At 43.0% G+C, this 25,106-nt stretch overlaps 1 protein-coding gene across 5 annotated transcripts in view; it reads right to left on the bottom strand.

Moving 5' to 3' along the window:
* PDZRN4 (PDZ domain containing ring finger 4) overlaps positions 1 to 25,106 on the bottom strand; it is a 940,417-nt gene that overhangs the window by 262,355 nt on the left and 652,956 nt on the right. For all 5 annotated transcript variants that reach the window (XM_029616542.1, XM_029616543.1, XM_029616541.1 and 2 more), the window contains one exon: positions 6,400 to 6,653. In XM_029616542.1, the coding sequence (XP_029472402.1) occupies positions 6,400 to 6,653 (254 nt within the window). The remainder of the gene's footprint in view (positions 1 to 6,399; positions 6,654 to 25,106) is intronic.

Raw genomic sequence — 25,106 nt, 5'->3', positions numbered from 1 at the left:
ACTGTGCTCGCAAGAATGATGTACTTAGCTCAAGCGATGTGTTGCACAAAAAATTCCCGCTCAAGATCTACTCTCGACATGGCCATGTTTCGGAATCAATCCATCATCGCCATCTACACGGGGACGTGTAGATGGAAAAAATGATGGATTAACAACAAATGTTCCAACTAGCTTTCATGGAGCATTTGATTGTAGTATTTCTATTCATGGATGTATATGGAAATTACAATTTAAATTATATTTTGACTCAAACCCTACATTGTATCAGGATCATTCAATAATAAAATTGTGTTCTTATTGGATGCCTCTGGGTCCAGTAGATGCACATATTGCTATGTAGGGATATGAATCGGGCTTCGGACGATTGAAAATATCCGATATTTTCAAAATCGTCAGAAATTGGGGGCTCCCGATAAGAGAACCCCACAATTTTGTTCCTGGGGTTCTCTTATCGTTTTGAGGGAGGGCGGGAAAAATGGCACACCAAAACAATCCCTAAACCCACCCCGACCCTTTAAAACTGTTCCCTTAGCTTCCCCCACCCTCCCGAACCCCCCAAAAACTTTTTACAAGTACCTGGTGGTCCAGTGGGGGTCCCAGGAGCCATCTCCCGCTCTCGGGCCGTCGGCTGCCACTAATCAAAATGACGCCGATGGCCCTTTGCCCTTACCATGTGACAGGGTATCCGTGCCATTGGCCGGCCCCTGTCACATGGTAGGAGCACTGGATGGCCCGCGCCATTTTTAAAGATGGTGCCGGCGATCCAGTGCTCCCACCATGTGACAGGGCCTGGCCAATGGCACGGATACCCATGTCACATGGTAAGGGCAAAGGGCCATTGGTGCCATTTTTATTAGTGGCACCCGATGGCCCCGAGAGCAGGAGATCGCTCCCGGGACTTCCACTGGACCACAAGGTACTTGTAAAAAGTTTTGGGGGGTTCGGGAGGGTGGGGAATGCTAAGGGAACAGTTTTAAAGGGTCAGGTGGGTTTTTTTGTTTATCGGCTCGGGCGCAGCCGTTAAACAAAACCGCGATCGGGCCGCATAAAAAAAAATTAACAATGTGAATCGGAACCGGAACCGATTCCGGTTCCGATTCACATCTCTATTGCTATGTTCAGACAATTGGTACTTAATGATCTTGAGGCTACTGAATCCAAAACGAGATTTGTGCATTACAACTTGACCAAACCTCAGCGATTAGCCCTATCCGCTTTAGCATACACATCAGAATTGATTATTAAACCTGAAGTCAAAGGAGGGGTATAGTTGTTCAAGATAAACAAATATTGTCAGATGATTTTGGACTATCCTAATAATCTAAAATATTATGTTAAAATGGAGGGCGATCCAACTAAGAGTTTACAACAGACCATTAAGATGTTGATTGATGTATCTCAGTTCCTTAGAGGCAAATACATTTTTTTTATTGGTACCATATCTAGGATGCCAACAATATATTTGGTTTCAAAGATACACAAGAATGTGTCATTTCCTCCAATCAGACCAATTGTCTCTTTACGAAGGCCGGTGTTGGAACCTTTAGCTATTTTTATTATTTTTTAAAACCATTTGTTACTAGTTGTCCGTCGTATTTAAAGGATACTTCACATTTTTTTTTAACCTATTGTCATCTGTCCCGCTTAATAATCAGTCAGTACTTTTGGTGACAATGGATATACAATCATTGTATACTCAGATACCACAGCAGGCAGCATTGGGCATTACTGAATCTCTTTTGATATCTCAGAATGAAGAATATCGTATTCCTTCTTCTTTTTTAGTATAATTAACTAAATTGGTCTTGTTTAAAAAATGTTTTCATATTTGGAGATCAATATTACCATCAAGTTCATGGAATTCCTATGGGGTCCTCATTAGAGCAAAAATATACCTATACATCAAATTGGTGGCAGAAAATATGTAGGTGGCATCGATATATAGACTATGTTTTCATGATTTGGATCTCAACAGAAGCTGAGTTATTAGTTTGTGCTATGTGGATTAATTCTTTAGATCAACATTTACAGTTTACTCTTCAGTATGATAAAATTTGCATTGCACATCTGGATGTGATGGTGTGGTTACATGAACAAACTTTTATGACAATAGTTTATCATAAAACCATAGACAAAAACAATTTGTTGATATATCACAGCCACCATGCAGTATCATTCAAATGAGGTCTCCCAGTGAGTCTATTCTTTTGCCTTCGCCGCATTTTGAAAAATAGTCAAAAGTTCTAGCTGCTAGATTTAAAGATAGAGGGTACCTGCATGGTGATATTAAAAGAGCATACAAATGGGTGAAGTTCTCGGACAGAAATTTGCTATTGACATATAAACCTAAAATAGACGTTGATTGGCTGGTTTGTGTTTTGCATCAAAGCACAGTCTCCTCTGAGATAGCCGCTTCTGGCATGTGTTAGCACTACATGATGTTTTTAAGGAGCCCCTTTGATAGCGACATCTCAGGGCTCCAACATAAGGGATTATGTTGTGCATTCATATTCCTCCAACAGAGAAACTGTGATAACGGGTAATCACACCAAATGCAATTGTTACAGTGTGTATGTGATAACACCATTGAAGGATATATTTGGCAAGACCCTGTTACAGGTTATTGTGTGAAGCTCAAGGCAGTCACCAATTGCTAGTCAACTAATATAGTGTATATCATTACTTGCCCTTGCCCCAAAGTGTATGTTGGATGGACCAGCCGTATGATTACAACCAGAATGATGGAACACAGATCATGGCTCAATATGTCCCTGTATCTTATTGCATTAATCAAGATCATACCTTCGAACCATTAAAGTGGACAGTTCTTGAAAAGATTGTTCTTATCTGTGGTGGTGATTTTTTTAAGCATTTAAATTACCACAAGCAATTCTGGATATTTACTTTACATACCATGCAACCTACTGGTCTAAATGAAGAATATGATTGGTCATTGCTTATTTGACATTGTGTATGCTGATTGGTCAACTCCAAGCACCATGATTCTTTATATACACATGAGAGTTCAATATTAAGAGTCGGTTCAGCCATTTTGATGCTGAAGAAAAAACATCTTTCCCTGTGGGTCACTGATTTAAAGAGTTTATCGATGGATCTTGCTGCAAAAATTTGTTGTTAATCCATCAATTTTTCTATATACATGTCCCTTGATGAAGGACTGATTCCGAAACTTGGCCACATTGGGAGTAGACCTTGAGTGGGAATTTTTTGTGAAACTCCTCGCTTGAATTAAGTACATCATTCTTGCGAGCACATTAGGAGAATATTCATGGGGAATTTGTGGGAATATAATTGACATTCACATTGAGAATAGTTTGAACCTTGTAGGTCAAATAAATTGAATATAAAGAAGAACTATTTTTTGAAACATTTATGGCATTTGAGACTTTGCACTTCTTTTTATAAATCAAAACGTAGGTGGTTGGCGGATGGTTAATGTTATAAAAGACATTGGTTTACCTGTACAGGCATTTCTAATAATATATTAGTATGAAACCCTCGCCATTCACTTTCATATATTTTTGGGATTTATAAGATAATTTGCATTTTTGTCTCTCACGCAAAGTTTGTTATCTTAGTAAGAGCTCATAACAACATAGAAATAATAAATCTTGATAATTTTATTCTTGACTATATTTCACATTCAAAGTCAACCTTTCATTTTGCACATATTGTCAGAGGCTTGTGTTAGAATCACTATGATACATATAACTTATAAACAGAATAGAAAAATCTCTTTAGTATGGAAGATATTTTGAAAGATTATATGGGCAATATACAGTTTTGAACCCTTTAAAATATTCATGATCTAAAAGGAAACTTTCTCTCAGACCTAAACCAAAAATAAAGAATTTTTTTTATAAGAACATATAGTACTGTAGCTTTAAGAAGAATACATGAATGTAGGAAATTAGTCATGTTTCCAAAATAAATCATTAATAATATTTGATCAATCAGTCACAAGGCACTCTTTTATATAAAAACAGATGTTGACCCAACATGCTACTTTTAAGAAAAACAATTTAAGGACTGGATCACCAAAGAAAGAGGCCGATACAAAACAGTGTGCTCAGCCTAGTGCTCAGCTTGATGCGTGGTTGGATGCACATTTTGGACATGCTAGAATAACTCCCGATGCAATAATGGGATTAGCACATCCAAAATATGAGTCCAAACCTGTGCATAGCACTCATCATATGTAAATGATATGTTGAGGCTATTAGCTAGTCCCCCCGATATAAGAAATCACCATGGGCCTGGAGCTGGCATTAAGTCTTGAGACACCCCAAGCCATCGAGACTTAATATTGTCATGATACTAAGTAGGAGGAACCACAGAAAGTAGCAACATGAAAAAAAAAAAGTCTTGATGGCAGTCAGGTTCAGAAAATGGATGCTTAACTTACCAGCGTCCATTTTCCTAACACATGGCTATGTGCGTACAACCACCTCTCATAAGAACAAGAACATAAGGCTTGCCATACTGGGTAAGACCAAGGGTCCATCAAGCCCAGTATCCTGTTTCCAACAATGGCCAAGCCAGGTCACAGGTATCTGGTAGGATCCCAAGGGGTAGATAGATTTCAAGCTCCTTATCCCAAGAATAAGCAGTGGATTTCTGCAACTGCGCCTTAATAATTGTTAATTGACTTTTCCTCCAGGAACTTGTCCAAACCTTTTTTAAACACAGCTAATTTAATAGCTTTCACAACATCCTCTGGCAACGAATTCCAGAGCTTAATCAAGTGCTGAGTAAAAAAATATTTTCTCTTATTAGTTTTAAATGTATTACCCAGTAATATTTTCTCTTATTAGTTTTAAATGTAATACCCAGTAACTTCATTGTATGTCCCCTGGTTTTTGTACTTTTCAAAAGAGTAAACAACTGATTAATGTTTATTTGTTCCATTTCACTCATTGTTTTATAAACCTTTATCATATCTCCCCTCAGTCTTCTCTTATCCAAGCTGAAGAGTCCTAACCTCTAGCCTTTCTTCATAGGGTACCTGATGCCAAGGATGCACTAGGGATGCACAGTTTCCCCTAGCGCATCCTTTTTTAATGCAGCTGTTCATTTGCATATTGTATTGCATGCCCAGGAGAGGTGAATGGGCGCACGTTAGAAAAATGGGCACCCAGTTTGGACACCCGTTTTTAGCGTTGTTGAGCATATACAATTTGCATTGGTGTGAAAATGTGGAAAAAATGTATTAGTAGTTTTTTTGACCTTGAGTTTAATGGGGACATTTTCAGAACTGAACAGCAGATGCAAAGTTTGTGGGTATTTTTCCCTGTAGAATTTACACCAGTTCTCAAAGTGAATATGCTCATGTACTTTCCCCCTCAAAAATCACCTAAGGAAAATGTACCACAGAGTTTGCCCCTGCTTTTTCATCAGATATTTTTCCCATCCAAAAGAACATGCTTAGTTTTGAAAATGCAAACTATACTGAATGCTTCGAGAATGCCTCTATGAAAAAGTGAATAAAATCATGCATGCTGTGGAACAATTTCCATACTTGTACCTGCATACTGCATACAGGGTGGGCAATTTTCAAAAAGTCTCTTTACTTGGATAAACAGCCATTCACATTAGAAAATGGTTTTTGAAAATTTCCCTCCAAGTATAATTAATAAAAATTCCTAAAGGAAGTTCTTTATGATATGTATACATTCTTTTTCATTGAAACTAGTAAGAATTGAAAACTGTGGGGTAGATTTTTAAAAACTGCGCGATCGCATACTTTTGTTTGCGCAGCAGGCGCAAACAAAAGTACGCTGGATTTTATAAGATACGCGCATAGCCGCGCGTATCCTCTAAAATCCTGGATCGGCACGCGCAAGGCTGCCGATTTTGGGCAGCCGGCGTGCGCTGAGCCACGCAGCCTGCCTCCGTTCCCTCCCCTCACCTTCCCCTCCCTTCCTCTACCTAACCCACCCCCCCCCGGCCCTATCTAAACCCCCCCCCCTACCTTTATCCATGGATTTACACCTCCCGGAGGGAAACGTAAATCCACGTGCGCCAGCGGCCTGCTGGCGCGCCGAGACCCGACCTGGGGGCGGTTCCGGAGGGCGTGGCTATGCCCCCAGAACACCCCGGCCCGAAACCACACCCCCGGGCCTGCCCCCGAAACGCTGCGTCACGCCCCCGTCCTGGGGTTCTGCGCGCGCCGGCAGCCTATGGAAAATAGGCGTGCCGGCTCGCAAGGCCCTGCTCGCGTAAATCCAGGCGGATTTACGCGAGCAGGGCTTTTAAAATCCGCCCGTAAGTGCAGAGAGTACACTACCAAACTTCCTTAAAATCCTTCATGATATTAAATTGCTGATGACACTGCCTAGGACAATCTGGTAAGGACGACAGAGTGATGGATATCTGTACCTGTCTGATAGAAGAAATGGGCAGATATCCGGTACTGGTGGAGTGGATGGCCTGAGCTTGGCTAGAGCCATGATATGTTCAAAGGTGATGTCCGTTTGTGTGCTTACATCCATAAATTGAGCCTCCTGTGAATTTCCATGAGTTTTATTAATGGGCGTTCTCCGTAAAACCTGAACTACTATTGGCTCTTTGGCAGTACGGAAAGCTTCAACTGCTTCCTCATGAGTGGCTTTCGAGAGATCCTTTCCGTTGACCTGAGGAGGAAAAACACTTGTTACTTAATCAGAAATTACTACACTGTTCTGAATAGTGTAGCCTTTAAATTATTTATCCTGATGTAATGACCCTTGCCTAGCATACAAGATGCAGATGGAGATGCCATTATAATGGAATACAAACCCAAGATGATTCTTTCACTAGCTGATGTTATCAGATAATGGGATGCTCATCTTCTAATGATGCAAGCTTTCTATGCTGTTTCACTGTGCATTTAAACAAACAGTTGTTGAATCTTAACCTGAGAAAATACGACTTAAAATTAGGGAGGGTAACTTTCCTAGGGACTCCTGTCAGTAGTGTAGTGCTTTACCCCCAGAAATGGCCTTTAGAAAACTGTGCCACTGATACACATGTAAAATTACATTCATACATACTATATCAAGGGTGGCTAACTCCAGTCCTTGAGAGCCACAAACAGACCAGGTTTTCAGGATATCCACAATGAATATGCAAGAGATAGATTTGCATGTACTGCCTCCACTGTATGCAAATCTCTCTCATACATATTCATTGTGGATATCTGAAAACCTGACTTGTTTGTAGCTCTTGAGGATTGTAGTTGGCCACCCCTGTACTCTATGCATGTTATTTTATGTGCATAAGGGAGAAGCGTTGCAAAGGATGGTTTCTGAGTTGGGTTGGGACTTACATGCATAATTTTTTATTTAAAAAGTATGCTTGAAATTTCTCTCAGTAAAACTATGTGCACCAAATAGCAGGTATAATTGCATGTATGTTGTTTTTTCAGGTTAATTTTGAAAGCAAACTTATGCATGTAAATCTGCTTTGAAAATTGGTGTAACTTGTGTATGATGTTACAAAATTACCCCCTACATCCATTTTCATACCTGCTTTTTTAAAAAGAGCACTAGATCAAGAATAAGTAAATCTCCTTATGAAGCAAATGCCACACAAACAGAATGGCATATAAAAAAGACCACTTCTGGGTACTTTTTAATATCGCTTCTTTTATTGGAGGCCCTCATTGGGCTCTAAACAAAAACTGGAAACTAGCTGAATTTTTTAACCATAGGTCTGATATGATCTCTGGCATTCCCACCACCTATTAATCATACAGCAGAATTTTGAACAAGCTAAATATTTTTAAATATTTTGCAAATGCAAATATTTCTTTACTATTCATTTAGATGTTATTGTAAGCCTTCTAAAATGTCTTTTTACCAAATCTCAATTGAAAAGCAAAATTGAGCATGCAGTGCTGAGAGTTATTAACACAAAAGTCATGCATTAAAGGACTATCTGAACTGAAATGTGGAAAACTTTCAATGCCTATCAATTGATATGCCACTAACAATAACAGTGTCACTGGGATTCAAATTTAAGGTGGACTAACCTAGTCAACATCATGAGTTACATCTAGTGCAGGGATCCCAAACCAAGTCAGGTTTTCAAGATTGCCACAATGAATATGCTTGAGCTCTATCTACATACAAAGGAGGCAGTACATGCAAATAAATCAAATGCACATTGATTATGGCAATGCTGAAAACTAGACTGGGTTGTGGCACTTAAGAACCAAGTCTGAGGACCTCGGATCTAGTGGAAAAGAAGTTAAGGAATATGACATGAAAACGAACAAAATAATGATTAAATATTGGGATCTACCTTCCAAAATGAGGTAAGCTCTTAAACATTAGTTGAACTACTCAGTTATCAGATACACACATACAATCTGCACAATTTTTTTCAATACGTGCACAGTTTCTAAATGTCTGAAGTCATACACCTTGATAATTATATTTAACAAAAATGTATCAAGTGTTTAAAATACTAAAATAAATATGTACGATTAAGAAAACTGCTTCAATATTTTTTTGGTTCTGCTTTGGAAGTAGAGCCAATTGAAGCCAAATGTAGCTAAAGGTGTTTGTATTCCTAAGCTAAAAATGAGTGAGTTGATAAGTTCTCAAGTTTCTATGTACTTGAAGAAATCACAAATCACATTTCATTTAAATGACTTAAGATATCTGGATATTACTGGTTCACATTCGTAGTGTTTCTTCCCAGGGACAGCATTATTCAAAACACTTCAGACAGTTGCTCCTTGGGCACAAGCACTATATGTATTGAATGATCATAAAAAGAAATAAACAGAGAAAAAGTACTACAGAATGACATTTTTCAAGGACAAGTTGTTATTGGAAACACAGACAGTCCAAAGTAAGCAATTAGTGGAAATGATCAAACCCCGCTGGAAGAGGAGGAGAAGTGCACATTTTCTGCATTTATCATTATCAAAGTCATAGGCTTACCAATTTATAAAGTCAAGGCAGAACCCTCAGTACTGACTCTTTTGATGTACCGTCCATATATTTCAAACAATAGATGCAGATAGGGAGTCAGCTCCAAGGCCACATATATTTCAGTTATACGGAATTTAAATTCATCATGTCCTAAAGCAGGGAATGCTCTTTTTGTCTGCTGATAACAAGAGGTTGACCTCTACTTTGATAAAATGTTTAACTTTTCTCCAAGTGAAGAAAATCGTGGCCTTTATAATAATTCAACCTCATGTGAATACTTATGACACAAAGCACTTTTTTTTCTCCAGCTGAAGTTCACTAAAATACCTTTAGCCCGAATACAGGTCACCATTTCATAAATTATGTCTTCCACTTATAAAAGAAACAGCTTAATTGCTATGGTTGTCTTGGCCAGTGAGCATCATTAGAAGAAGCTGATAACACAGAAAGCATTTTAAAACAATCTGCACTATACAACCCTTTGAGAGACCTGTGCATTGTTTTGACACAATTTTTTGTGTTCTGCCCTTTTTAATGAGTTATACATTCCTTGTGATCAGTGGATATTCTATTGCTCATTTGGGGGCAATTTTGCAAACATTTTTTTTATGGATAAACACATGTAGTGCCCTCCTATCTTGCTATTTGCATAGTCACACCATACCTTCATCCCTGTCACAAAAGTGCAGCCAGGAAACTGTTAATTTGCTGCTTCCAGAACCACTGCAGCCTTTGTCAACATGGACGCCTCAGCCTGTTATTTCTTCATGGGACCGCACCATGCTGCTGAATACATGATTCTAAAAGCTAATGGAGTACAGAGGAGAATTTGACCAATGAAAAAGCTGAGATGACAAAGATTTCAACTCTTTCTGGGTCTTTTTGGAGAGAGACAGAGTAGGACAGCAGACATGCTGCATGTGACTCTGCCCTTTAGACCTGCTGCCTCCTGCAGGAATTTACATCTCATGTATCCCAGTTAGACTGAGCAGCAGGAGATCAGTGGACAGCTTGAGAAGAGACTAGCTGTAACTCACTAGGAGTTACAGTGCCCATTCTCTGCTGAACCTCTGTAGTTGTGGATGAGAGCTGCCCCGTCATCTACGACTGGAGTGCTGTTCACTGCAATTCAGGTGTGAAGGATAAAGGCCCCTCAGAGTGGAGGGAAGACCACTACTAGAAGGAGCAATTTCGGAATAATAAGTAACCATTCTCATATACCTCGTATATGTAACCTCGCTTTCCATTGGGGGGGGGTCACCTTCGGAGACTGCATAGGTGGTGAGTGACTCTGTTTGAGCCCTGGGAAGAGTCTTAGTCCACCAGAGATCACCAGTTAGGGGAAGACTTACCACAAACTCAATGTCCACACCTTGTCGGTGGTTCCAAAAAATAGAATTTATTGTAAAGTAAAAAACAAAAAAACCCCCCCCCCCAAAACCCCACAATATGGCAAGTTGTGATCTTCCAAACAACTGAATTGAAGTACAGTTAACTACAGTATTTCTTGCTGCTAACTACCTCACTACAAGGAGGTAGCTAAATCCTTTCTTCTGCCAGGGCCCAAAACCTAAGGATCCTAGCATAATGCCAAAACAAGTCTTCTAAACCTCCTTGAAGAAGGCGTAACTTCTGGATGACTAAACAGTGGAATAGCACACTTCCAACTTCAAAAGGATTCTTCTCTCAGCTAGAGATCCTGAACTAGGAATCTTATACCTCTCTTCTATTTATCCTCAGCTCTCTCCTTTGCTTCTACCCAAGTGCCTAAGGAAGCATCTTTTAAGCCCTTTCATCAAACCTATCCCCTCTGGGGGAATGACACCTCCTATTGTCATCCAACATTAGTTGTACACTCCTATGAACCCTTTCAACCCTTCCTGCACAGTAAGGATCTTGCTTCTTGCAGAGTACAGCTGAACAGAGCTCTCTGACCTATTGTTGAACCCTTTAGAGAGCAGGAACTCTCCAGAACTCTTATCTAGCGACCTTAGCCAGGGTTACACCTGCAAGAGGAAGAGGTCTGTACCTGGCACTTGTATATATCAGTGAGCCACCATCACACCTTAAAAGCATATTTATTCATCTTCCCCAGAAGTAAACCTGTGGATTATAGTTAGATCCGAGTTCTTTATTATTTCTAGTTTAAACTTTGAATCCTCTGTGCTACCATCTTTCCCCAGGAGTAGAAGGGAGCATCCTTTGCTAGGGATGTGCAATCATTTTTCCCAAATTAGGAATGGTTCGGTAGAACCAAAAAAACGATCACATTTTTTCCGAAATTGGCACAGATAGCCTCTGTCACATGGTAAGGGCAAAGGGCCATCGATGCCATTTTGATTAGTGGCAGCCGATGGCCTGAGAGGGGGAGATCGCTCCCAGAACCCCACTGATCCACCAGGGACTTTTGGTAAGTCTTGGGGGGGGGGGGGGTCGGGCAAGTCTTGGGGGGTCGGGAGGCTGGGAGTTGCGATTAATTAAATTTGAAGGGTTGGGGTGGGTTTGGGGTTTGGTTTTGTTTTTTTTTATGTGCTCTTCTCCCCCCAAAAAAGGATAAGAAAACCACACAAAATTTCATGGGTTTTCTTATTGTTTCGTCGCCCCTGAACCGCGACGAAACAGGAAATATCGTCTCTATTTCCTATTTCGTCGCAAACGAATGCACATCCCTACTGCCTATCACTCTTGGAGGGACTGAAGGCATCCCCCATGTTGCTGCTAACCCCCATGGGATAAAGGACTATATATATATATATGTAGCACAGTAGTTGCCTTCTGGAGTAAATTGTATATGTTTATATATGTATATTATTGGACTCAGTTATTAATGTAAATGTACAGCTGTGAGGGTTACAGTGAGCTCACTAATAATGTAAAGGCGTAAAAGGGCAGTAGATTTAGAGTTATAGCATATTGCCCTAAGGCAGAGAATTACTGGAAACTACATTGCCTGTGTGTCTATGTTTATATTTTTTATGGTTAACTCTTTGTGTTTTTCTTCAACTGCAGCCCTGGTTTTTGAAGTAATAAAAGCGGCACTGTTTTACCTTGGTGTATTCATTGGCCAACAGATAAAGGGGGTTGAATGCACTTCTAAAATACTCATTGTAGTGACACCTCCCCTCAGGTCTGTTCACCAAGGAGTTAATCCTTCATTATACAGACCACACTTCTGGGTGGGGCTACATACATAAAAATAATCTTTTAAAATTACCCCCTCAAATCTGGGGGGGGGGGGGGAATGAATGCACTCTGTTTTACACTGCAGGTATTTTTACCTGCATGAAAAAAGGGGTGGGGTTAGGTTGGGGGCAGGAAACTATGCATGGTAATTTAATTTTGAAATTACTGCGATACTTTCTGCCACATACTTTGTGCCTGCTTCGGTGCGGGTACCAAGTGCATGGATAATTTGTATCCGCAGTGAGAATGCCAGGCTAGATTTTCAAAGGGAAATTCTGCAGAGAGTTTTCTTTCTCAAACAAACTTGCAGGCTCAAGGATACAAAGCATCTGCAATCCTGTATCTAGCCATAGGTTTTTACTATTTTCCCCTCAATAATGTATATTTAAGAAGTTCTTAGCCAGATGGTGAATAAAATTTAGCTTTTCTTCGATAACATGGGAAAGGAATTAAGGTTTATATTTTCAATAGAAGAGGAATCACTTAAATCCATCAATGCAAAGCAAAACACATTTGTTGCAACAGATGGTTTAATGAATGCATATGTAACCTGTGAATGTTAAATTAAGAATATGGTCTCTATTTACAGAAGGGAGAGAAACAAATTATCCAGCAACTGCCAAGATGTGCAATATCTTGGCCATTGGCAGTTATTATATGCTAAGGCAGGGGTCTCCAAACTTTGGAAATTTCAAATCGCCCACAGTGTGTGTGTGTGTGTGTGGTGGGGGGGGGGGGGGGGGGGCTGGATTATCTGGCGATTTCAATGATTTGAAATGCTGGAAAAGGGAGGGAACAGGATTCCCAGGGTGTGGCAGTTAACATGCTGCCATAATTTTTAGATTTCTTGTAAATTGGCAACTGTGCCATACTCCCAGAAACCCTGTTCCCTGTCTTCTCCTTAGACTAAATTTGCCCCCTGGGGTGTGTTCGTCTATGTGTATGTATGTGATGTAACCCCCTCCCTTCCATCTCATTCACTCCCCTCTCTTCACTCTCACACCTTCAACTCCCTCTCCCCTCACCACTCACTTTTCTCCTCTTCCTCAAGCTACTCCCCTCTCATTCCCTCCCCTCCCTTACCCCTTTCATTCATTCCTTTTTCTCTCACTCTTCCCCTCCATTCTCATTCACCCCTCTCCTAATTTCCCTTCCCTCTTCTTACTGCCCCTCACTTCACTCACTCCTCCAGGCCCTGCGGCATGGGGGCAGCACATTCGGGAGGGCAGGGGCAGGAGAGATATCAGGGTCAGCTGGTTTAGAGCCTTCCCTGCAGACAGGGGATGAGGCCTAGGGCTAGCTGCTGCAACATCTTCTAAGAAGAGAAAAGTTGCTCCCACTAAGCGGAATGATAACAATTCCTCCAAGCAGGATTTTTTTTTTAAGTTCCTGGTTCTGCACAGCCAATAACAAGGCTGAGGGCACCAATAGCAATCAGAATTGACCTCAGATCTGGAAGCATCGGCAAGGTTGCACCAAAAACGCAAGCGTCTCTGCTTTTATGGCTGCCAATAGATCCCTTCCCACTGATGGCAGAAGGAGAGGCCCAGTGGGGGTCCTGCACCTCCTCTCCCTCCTGCATCTCCCCTTCTGCTCGTGGTGAGCAGCAACAGGCCCAGCAGGGCATGGCACTTCTCCTCCTGCCACGGCTAAATAGTGAGAGGCCCAGCAGGGCCCTGGCACCGCCCCTCCAGTTCACATCTCCTCTCCTACCTACAGTGTACAGCAATGGGCCTAGCAGGGCTCTGGCATCTCCAATGCCTCTTGCATACCCTCCTGCTATGGCCAAACAATGAGAGAGACATTGGGGCACCAGCATCTCCTCTCCCACCGGGATGAACAACAAGAGGCCCAGCAGGGCCACAGCTCATTCCCTCTGGCAGTGGCTGAAGAAGAGGCCTGGAGTAAGACACAGCCTATCATAGAGCTTGGGTGTATGGGAGAGAAAGCCAGTGAGTGTGTGAGAGCTTGTACATATGTATGAAAGCTTTTGAGTATGCATGTGAAAAAGAACCAGTGAGTGTGAGAGCACTTGTGTGAGTGTGTATGTGTGCTTGTGTGAGAGAGGGTCAGACAAATGAGTGTGAGTGTACCTTTGTGTATGGGAGGGACAGAGACAGTAAGTATGAGAGTGCCTGTGTATATGTGTGTGTTAAGTGAACATGCGTGTGTGTGTGCGAGGATAAAAGTGTATATGAGAGAGAATGAAGTTTGAGTACCCTCTTCTTCCCTCACTAATCCACAACAATCTTAGGGTGAGTGGAAATCCAAAGATCACAGGTATGAAGTGCAGAGAATTTTTGTATCCCTATTAGGTTTAATTATTTGATGCCTGCTGTTTTGAAATTTTTTAATGGTGTTTGGTACATTTTATTTTTAATTTTATTGAGTTTTTAATTATTGGATGTTATTATATTCATCAGTCATTTTTAAATATTTATTCATTTTAATAGTATGGTTGATATTTTATATTTCTTGTTTGTGTTTAATGTTTATGAGGAATAGTGATGATTCTGTTTTTCCATTGCTGCACTGCATATAGAATCTTATGCAGTTTCAGGTTAGTTTTTAATCTTCACATTTCTATTTATATTTTATGGTCTGTTTATTGTATATTTGGTGAGTGTCTCTGTGCTGTACATTTTTGAATGAGGTGAAATAGTCTGCTAGCATTTAGTTTCAGAGTAGGGATCTGCTGCAGCCTGATTTGTTCTGTTTTCTTAATAGGAGATGTATTTTGAATATTATTTTTATATGATGTGTGCTAATGGGAAACGTCCTTGTCTTGCTCTGCACCCTTTGTTGCGGGAGTTTCTATGAATACAGAAACAGATGCAGGATTTATATTGGGATTATGTCCTATCCTGTAAAAATCTTCAGAGGGATATCCCTGTTAGTCTGGTGCAGCAAAAATGTCAAGAGGCAAGTGGCACATTATAGACTAACCAATTTATTGAGGCATGAGCTTTCAAGAAGAGAGTGCATTGGATGAAATGGACTCTCCCCTCAAAAGCTCACGCCTCGATAAATTGATTAGCCTATAAGGTGCAATTCGCCACTTGTCATTTTTGTCCTATCCTATATTGCCCTTTGTTTCCCTATGCATGCTCTATATGTTTAAAAAAAAATCCACTATACAATCACTTACTGTGTCTTTCTTTAAAACAAGTTCATGTCAATTAAGTTTCATCTGACTTCTGATCAGATGGCCAGCTAATAAAAATCCTGTTGTTACTGGCCTGGTGTTTGTGCGTGTGAGAGGTGCTGCTGGGGTGTTGCCTGAAGCCATCTATTACATTTACAACAGTTTGCAAAAGGAAAATGTTCCGTCTGTAAAATGCCAAAGAACAAGTATGTGCAGAAATTTTTGAGCAGGTTCTTTTTCCAGGCAAATTTAAGTGTGTATGTTTGGAAATACGTACAAGAGAAAATGCAAACTTTTCCCCAACCCTGGCCCAGAAACACCTTCTCTCACTGCAGGTAAAGTTAAGCATATAGTGGCACCTGTAACTAGGGTAGGGAAATTGCAAAGACCCCACTTCCACGTGGAAATGGCTTTTGGACGTTGCTTTCTTTATTAGCTTATACACTTGTATGAATTTAGAAGATGCACACTTATAAACTCATTGCTCCAAGAATTAAGGCTAGCTGGTTCCACAAAGACATTCAAATAGCTTACTTATGACTTTCTTTTTCAGGCAAGCATGGATCTGTTTTAGTAGTGAGTTTTAATTCAGATATGCACGTTTTTTTGTGTACTAAATAATATGTATGTTTTGGAATGTTAACCGCCTAGGGTCACAGGTATTGGCGGTATATAAATTAAATAAACTATATAAATGAATCAATGGCCAATATTAGCGTGTAACTTGGCCAATTTCTTCAGCTTCTGCTTTGATCTCATTTCAAAATATAGATCCTTGTTTTTTTCATATCATTACCTTGCAAATGAATGTACTCTATACAGAACACTCTTTTACTTTTGCTCACAGCAAAGCTATGGCCATTAGTCAATCCACAGAATTTCTCTAGATTGAGTAGATGAACTGTTTGGATTTGGGATATCCCCTTTCATTATCTCTGTAAATCCAGTCATATGCAACAAATGTTATCTTTATCTGACAACAAATGTTTTCTTTTCCAATTGGTAAATAAGCAAATGTCTAACTGAACAACTGAATGGCTAACTGCCATTTTGAAATCCAGCCATTATGAATTCATTTAATTCCAGACACATATGCATACATTTTCATTAACAGATACAGAACAAACTATTCCTACTTGTTTCCCTTTTGTTACATTTTCCTTCACTGTATTTTCAGTTCTGATAAGTAATGAGATATTTCAGATACATATGAGAAGAGTTTCTCCAAAAATAAAAGTAATGGAAAATATTCAATAATACTTGTGAGGGAACTAGCGGTGATTCCCACAGGCTTGGAGACAAACTAGTCTGATTCCAGCCTTGCTTAAAACAGTATAATCTTTATTACAGCTTCACACATGCACAACAGTAGACCATCTTCCCTTCAGAACAATATACTCTATTTACTTACTATTCAGTACTTCTTCCCTCAGTATTCACAGTCCAAACACTGAGCTGATACGAAGCTGACAGTGTTACGTTACAGGAACTGCCTTCCTCCTGGAGATCTGGGCCTGGTCTCATTATCCCCACTTGGATCCCAGCTCTTATTCCCCAGTCTTTGGCTAAGCCCTCTGAGCCCCACCTGACCTGCAGGATCCTGCCCATAGAGCATACTCTCCTTAAGGAATTTAAGGTGGACCAGGCATCTAGCTTGGTTCTGCACAGGTAAATAGGGGAACACTAGGGGCACTGCCTTACAACTTGTTTGTTTGTTTTCACAATATAGAGGCTTTGACTACTAAATGCCCTAAATAGCTTGTGGAATTTGAATAATTTATATTGCATAATCTTAACTTTGTGCCACACATACTTAATGGTTTTCCCCATTTATGTATTTTGGAAAAATGCTTACTATATCAGACTCATTGATATGAGAATTATTTCTATGCTAATCAGAAGATATTATTAGTTTAAAAAATCATCTACATTTTCCATCACAAGTCATCATAAGCATTTGAATGAAGGTAATGAGTTTACATAATCTTACTGAATACCATTGGTTTTATGGAGTCTAAATTAGTTGGTGAATGTTATTGCACAATTCTGTTGAAATGAAGGGATAAGTAAATAGACATCAACTCTATATTAGCTTAGGCCTAAATTCATCAAAATGATATAATTTTCACATGGATAATGCCTGCGATAAGAAAAGGGGCATGGCTATGATAATTTTAGAATTACTACATGCTATCATAGCACTTTGCACAGGTAGTTTATCATGACATGTTAAAGTTTTTGCATCCCACTACTTGTGGAGAGAGAGAGAGAGAGAGAGTCTCACTCTTTATAAGATCCTCATTGTTAAAGCAGTTTAGTGGACTCTTAGGCCGGCCTGACGGAGAAGATGGAAATAGTCTCCGGACTAGTGGAACAGGCCAGGAGGCAGATACTGGACGGATTGAAGAGAAGGATCTTCACCCTGGAAGCCCGCGCTCCCCCAGGAGCCCATAAGAGCCAGGCCGCTGGGACTTAGGCGAAAGGAGAATCCAACGAGAAGATCCGAGGTCAAGGCAGGCAAGTCAGGAACAGGACCAAGGCTGGCACTGAAGGCGGACACGAACCAGGACTGGAACTGAAGCAGGCAACTGGAACAGGAACCAGGATCAAGGCTGGAACTGAAGCGGGCAACTGGAACAGGAACCAGGATCAAGGCTGGAACTGAAGCAGACAACTGGAATAATTACAAGCAGGAACTACAGAGGCACACGGTAATGATAAGCAAACTTGTTGCAAGGCAGTTCGCTGAGGCAGGCACCAGCCTTAAGTATTTGCCAGGGTCTGACTTCAGAAAGGGAGGCGGGGCATCTGAAATCAGAAAGGGAGGCGGGGCGCCCAAGGCAGGAAAGGCCCTTTAACTCCTGGCCTTTCGCGCGCGCGTGCACACCCAGGGAGGAGGGGCTAATGCAGCGAAGGTAAGGTCCCAGTCGCGGCACTCGCGACCGGGCCCGCAACAGTACCTCCCTTCTTACGCCCACTTTTCGAAGGCCCAGGTTTACCGGGATGCTGGCGATGGAATTGGAGCGGTAGTTCCTTATCTAGAATGTTACGAGCTGGTTCCCAAGTGTTGTCCTCTGGGCCACAACCCTCCCAGGCAAGTAGATATTCCCATCGTCGTTGGTGGAAGCGGACATCCAGAACCTCCCGAACTTGATAGGTTGGCTCATCTGGCACGGAAGGATCCGCCGCATCAGGAACTTGATGATGGTATCTGGAGAGGATGAGAGGTTTTAACAAGGAGACAAGGAATACATTATGTATACGCATCGAGGAGGGTAGGCGTAGCCGGTAAGAAACGGCCCCCACATGCTCAACTATACTGAAAAGGGCCACAGTATTTCGAGCCAACTTCCGGGATGGGATTCGGAGTTGCATGTTCTTTGTGCTGAGTCCACACTCGATCTCTGGGAAGGAAGATGGGTGCCGGCTGTCGGTGACGATCTGCCCAATTTTTCATGGCCCTGGCTGCTTTGGCAAGTCTCCCTTGGATGGACGTCCACAGAGATTGCAACTGCTGGGCGGATGCTTGTACTGCTGGAATTGCACTAGGAAGCGGCAGTGGCAGAGGTGGTCATAACTGTTTCTCATAAACGATGAAAAAGGGTGAACTGCCTGTGGCTGCATGAGAATGGTTGTTGTACGAGAACTCTGCCCATGGTAATAACTGCACCCAGTTATTCTGTCTTTCATTGACGAAGGAGCGAAGAAAAGTCTTCAAAGAGCGGTTGGTGCGCTCCGTCAGCCCATTGCTTTGGGGGTGAAAGGGGGTGGACAGATTGAGTTGCACATTGAACTTTTTACATAATGCCTTCCAATACCGGGCGGTGAACTGCGGCCCGCGATCAGAGACAATGTCCTGGGGCAGACCGTGGATCCTGAAGATATGTTGAGTGAACAAGCTGGCTAGTTCGAGAGCCGATGGTAACTTGGATAGGGGAACAAAGTGGGCCATTTTGGAGAACCTGTCTATAGTTACCCAGATGACTGTATTCCCTTCTGAGGCTGGAAGGTCCACCACAAAATCGGTGGTGATGTGGGTCCATGGTTCCACTGGAATGGGCAACAGTTGGAGTAGACCCCAAGGCTTCCCTGTCCGCGGCTTCTGTATCGCACAGGTGGGACAGGAGTCTACGAAAGTGCGGACATCTTTCCTCAAGGTTGGCCACCAGTAGAAGCGGTTTACCAAGTCAAGAGTCTTCTCGCGGCCAGCGTGACCCCCCGTAAGAGAATTGTGGGCCCAGAGCAAGACCGCCTTTCGAGACCGTCGGGGAACCACCGTCTTACCAAGAGAACATACAGTGGTCCCAGAAAGATTGATCTTTGCGGGGTCTAGGATGTATTGGGGCTGGTCCTGCTCTTCCTCCACCTCCGTTGAGCGGGAAAGTGCGTCCGCTCGAACATTCTTGGCAGCCGACCGGTAGCGTAGTGTGAAATTGAAGTGATTGAAGAATAGAGACCAGCGGGCCTGTCGAGGTTTTAAGTGTTGGGCTTGGACAGGAACTCCAGGTTTTTGTGGTCCGTATATACTGTAACGGGATGGATGGCTCCCTCCAACCATTGTCTCCACTCCTCAAAGGTGAGCTTGATAGCTAGTAACTCCTTGTCCCCAATACTATAATTATTCTTGGCAACAGAGAATTTCCTGGAAAAGTATGAGCATGGCATGAGCTGACCGGAGTCAGTGCATTGACTAAGCACAGCTCCCACTGCGATGTTCGATGCGTCCACCTCTACGACAAATGGACGAAAGCGGATCAGGGTGATTAAGACACGTATCCTGTAGAAAAGCCTCTTTGAGGATTTCGAACCCTTGACAGACTGAATCAGGCCAATCCAGCGCGTCAGCTCCTCTCCGAGTTAGGGCGGTGAGAGGAGCCATGATACGAGAATAGTGTGGAATGAAATGTCTATAGAAATTTGCGAAGCCGAGGAAACGCTGCACCGCCTTTAGTCCCCTCAGCCGGGGCCAGTCTCTGATGGCGGCTACCTTTTCAGGATCCATCTTGAATCCGGTGGCGGAAACTATGTATCCCAGAAAGGGAAGAGACTCTTTCTCAAAGCAGCATTTCTCCAACTTGGCGTATAATCCGTTGTCTCTGAGTAACTAATACCTGACGGACATGTAGGCGATGAGAAGACAAGTCCCGTGAGTAGATTAATACATCATCCAGGTACACGATGACAGACGTATTCAGTAAATCACGAAGTACCTCGTTCATGAGATGTTGAAATACTGCCAGGGCATTACATAGTCCGAAGGGCATGATGAGGTACTCATAGTGCCCATCCCTGGTGTTAAAGGCAGTCTTCCACTCGTCCCCTGGTCGAATACGGACAAGATTATATGCGCCCCACAAGTCCAGCTTTGTGAAGATCCTGGCTCCCTGTAATCTATCCAGGAGTTCAGGAATTAGTGGGAGTGGATAACGATCTCGCTTGGTGATGGCATTGAGACCCCGATAGTCAATGCATGGTCTTAGCGACCCGTCCTTTTTACCTACAAAAAAGAAGCCCGCCCCTGCTGGAGATTTTGAAGGTCGGATAAATCCTTTTGCCAGGTTCTCCGAGATGTATTCGGACATTGCCCGAGTCTCTGGTAGTGATAAGGGGTATACTCTTCCCCGAGGAGGTGTCGTTCCTGGTAAAAGCTCAATGGCACAATCAAACGGCCGATGTTGAGGCAGGATCTCCGCCTTCGTCTTGGAAAATACGTCGGAGAAGTCGGCATATGGTGCAGGTAGAGCGATGGTGGTGTGCAAGAGAGGGAGAACGGACACTCTCGGAACCTTCAGGCAGTTAGCGAAGCAGAAGGGGCTCCATTTCACGATCTGTAATGTGTCCCATTGGATAATCGGAGAGTGCTTCTGTAACCATGGTAGGCCTAACACCACGGGGTGGACAGCCTTTTCCAGAACAAGGAAGGCAATCTCCTCCGAGTGGATCGTCCCGGTGCATAAAGTCAAGGGTATCGTGGAAGCAGAGATTCTCCCTGGAAGAAGTGTTCCCCGGATGGAGGTAAGCCGCAGCGGTACCTCCCGAGGCCGAGTGGGGATCTGTAACTGGCCTACCAAATCCTCCAGGATGAAGTTGCCCCCTGCTCCAGAATCCAAAAAGGCGAGGGTCTCCAATGATCCCCCTGGGTATTCGAGTGTGATGGGTACAGTACATTGAGGAGCGGTACCAGCACAACCTAGGAGGAGCTCCTCACGACCTCCTAGGTTCTGGCGTTTTCTGAACACTCTTTACAACGAGCGAGGAAATGGCCTTTTTGACCGCAGTAGAGGCACAAGCCTAGAGTACAGCGGCGCTGTCTCTCCTCTGCGGTAAGCGGAGTACGCCCCAACTGCATTGGTTCTTCAGAAGCAGAATCAGGACGTGTTGCTCCTGGAGAGGGGACTGAAGATAGTGGTCTGTAGAATACAGGAGCTAGAGACGGGGTACATCGAGTGGGTCTTAGTTCTCTTGCCCTTTGTTGGAGGCGACGATCAATACGACCAGCCAAATCTATGAGGCCATTGAGATCCTCTGGAAGATCGCGGGCGGCCAACTCATCCTTGATACGCCTGGACAGGCCCTCCATAAACACAGCCCGAGGCTGTCATCACGCCACCCAACTTCAAGAGCAAGCGTGCGGAAATCCATGGCATAATCTGCTAAAGGGCGGGAACCCTGGCGTAACTGCAGTAGTTCCGAGGTGGCGGTGGTTAAGCGAGCCGGGTCATCAAAGGCTAACTTGAAATTAGAGATGAACTGCGAGAAATTACTGACCAAGGGATCATTCCGCTCCCAGAGTGGAGACGCCCAAATTAGAGCCTTCCCATCAAGCAACGACAGAATATACGCCACCTTTACGGCATCAGTAGGAAACTGTTGAGGAAGCAGCGTGAATCGTATAAAACATTGGTTCAGAAAACCTCGGCAAGTCTTAGCCTCTCCAGCGTAACGTGAAGGTGCCGGTAGCTGAGTAATTGAACCAATGTTTACCGCTGAAGCTGGTGGCAGAGCAGGCACTGGATCTGGCATGGCGTCCAGACGATTAGCAAGTCGTTCTACAGTCGCTGCAAGAACATCCATGCAATGCTGCTGTTGCTGCACACGCTGGGCAATTCCAGGGATTGCCTGAAGACCTGACAAATTCACCGAGTCCATGGCCTTGCAAACTGTTAAAGCGGTTTAGTGGACTCTTAGGCCGGCCTGACGGAGAAGATGGAAATAGTCTCCGGACTAGCGGAACAGGCCGGGAGGCAGATACTGGACGGATTGAAGAGAAGGATCTTCACCCTGGAAGCCCGCGCTCCCCCAGGAGGAGCCCGTAGGAGCTGGGCCGCTGGGACTTAGGCGAAAGGAGAATCCGATGAGAAGATCTGAGGTCAAGGCAGGCAAGTCAGGAACAGGACCAAGGCTGGCACTGAAGGCGGACATGAACCAGGGACTGGAACTGAAGCAGGCAACTGGAACAGGAACCAGGATCAAGGCTGGAACTGAAGCAGGCAACTGGAACAGGAACCAGGCTGGAACTGAAGCAGGCAACTGGAATAATTACAAGCAGGAACTCCAGAGGCACACTGTAATGATAAGCAAACTTGTTGCAAGGCAGTAAGCTGAGGCAGGCACCAGCCTTAAGTATTTGCCAGGGTCTGACTTCAGAAAGGGATGCGGGGCATCTGACATCAGAAAGGGAGGCGGGGGCGCCCAAGGCAGGAAAAGGCCCTTTAACTCCTGGCCTTTCGCAGCGTGTGCACACCCAGGGAGGAGGCCCTTTAACTCCTGGCCTTTCACGCACGCGCACCCCCAGGGAGGAGGGGCTAATGCAGCGAAGGTAAGGTCCCGGTCGCGGCACTCGCGACCGGGGCCGCAACAGTCATAGTAGTCAACTATTTATAACACTATAGGAGGGCCAGCTAGTAATTCAGGTGAGGTTTTGGGGCCAGTTGTACATGCAAAGTGAGGTCGTATGGAACAGCACAGTATACCTCAGTGATGATTTGAATGTCATTTGGATGGAGTGAGGAAAGTCAGACTAAGATAGATTACGTCCGTGTTCTCTCTCGCCCTAGCTTGATAGTACCATGGTAGAGAGTCCATCAAGCTAGGGCGAGAGAACATAACAGAAATCTCATATTTTTGTGACTATTGCAATGTCAGAGGAAGAATATAAGTTGTTTCCAAATAAAAATGGGAACTTTTATAATTGTGATATTTGAAGGGATAAGAAAATATTTACATTGAATGTGCTCCAGCATGATGATGTTGCAGCAAATATTTAAAAATCACAAGAGAATGTCGGTTGCTTCCAAGAAAGGTTTTATTTGAAGAAACTGTCCTACTTTCCTACCTAAGACCTAGAACCATCAAGCTGCAATTTTTTTCACAGGAGGGTCCTACTATCGTGGAGGGGTGACACCGTGATAGTGTGGCCCTTCCACCCCTAAAAAAAAAATCACAGTTCTATGGCATGTTCTTTTGTCTCATGGCCAAACATCATGGGACAAAAGAACATGGCGCGTGGCCCTTTAGGATCGATGGGGGCGCCAACCTCAAGAGACTGCCATTGCTTTACAGGGCTGACAGCTTAAGAACTTAGCCACTGAAAAAGAAAAGGTTGAGTGGGGGGTCAGAGCTGACCCTTGGCTCAAGCCAGGGCCACCACTCCATGTAAAAAATCATGTTAAAAATCCATTAAAGTCATTGGGGGTTCAGGAGTACTCCCAACCCTCCATCCCAATAGACATCTAAACTTAGTGTATAGTTCCTCTGGTACCACCTCCCCACTCCCAAAAGTGTGAAGTAAAACAATTGAGAGTTCATGTCCCCCCACACCCTCCTGCACCCCTGGAACCTTTGAAAATAGTAGCTGAAGGTCCCTCATTGGGGCTGGGTCACCCCTACCATGTCACCCTGCTTGACGACATTTTTCAAAATGGTGCTGACCTGACCTTACCCCCCCCATTACGTGAGATCAGTCATAATAATATATTGAACACTTTACCATGGGAAATGAGCTGCATGCCCCCAAATCCTATATACTAAAGTGACTGATTTGGGGAGAACTGATGCCCAGGTTACAGAACCCCTAAAAATGAATCTAGTTATCTAATGCTCCACTCGGTTACATTCCCACAAGGAAAAGTCTAAGCATAAACAAGCAAAAATGGTACTTTCCAGAAAACCTGATGCCTGATTTACAGTTTTTGAAGCAATAACACCCCCTGAATTTAACATTGATTTTATATTATTTTACTATGAATTTGATTCTGTAAACCACCCCCGATAGTTTTGAAAGGTTCAGTATCTAAAACTTGTAAATAAATAAATAATAAATTAATAAGATGACCTTTGCTGTGCCACATCACATTGTCTACCACCTTGGAAAGGCATCATTGATGGCAGTAAGGTTAGGCTCAAGGCAGTGGCTACTGCCAAACTACAGCTCTGTTTCCTCAGAATGCCACATTGTTCTTGATAGCATTCTTCTCTCTCTCTCCCACACTCTCTCTTTTTCTCTGTCAGGCAGAAGCTTCTGCAATGCTTCATCCACTTCCCCCAAGACCAGCAGAAAACAGGAATAAAAAGGACTATTTATGAGGAGGGGGGAAGGTGAGTCTAAGGTCACATGACCCTTGACAAATTCTGGTTTGAATAAAAATAACACTGGCCTAAATATCTCCCCAAGACCCATCTAATTACGATGATGTTTACATCAACTCAGGGTTCCTTACCATTATACAAGTGTAATGGGGTAACATAAGGGGCCATTATTCAAAGATACCCTGTTATCTAAGTTATCCGGATATTACTTACATGGATAACTTAGATGGGATATTCAGCAGCACATC

Source organism: Rhinatrema bivittatum, chromosome 9 (assembly GCF_901001135.1).
Source record: "Rhinatrema bivittatum chromosome 9, aRhiBiv1.1, whole genome shotgun sequence".
Lineage (NCBI taxonomy): Eukaryota > Metazoa > Chordata > Amphibia > Gymnophiona > Rhinatrematidae > Rhinatrema > Rhinatrema bivittatum.
The sequence above is the reverse complement of the archived record's forward strand: the minus strand, read 5'-3'. Positions and strand labels throughout refer to the sequence as shown.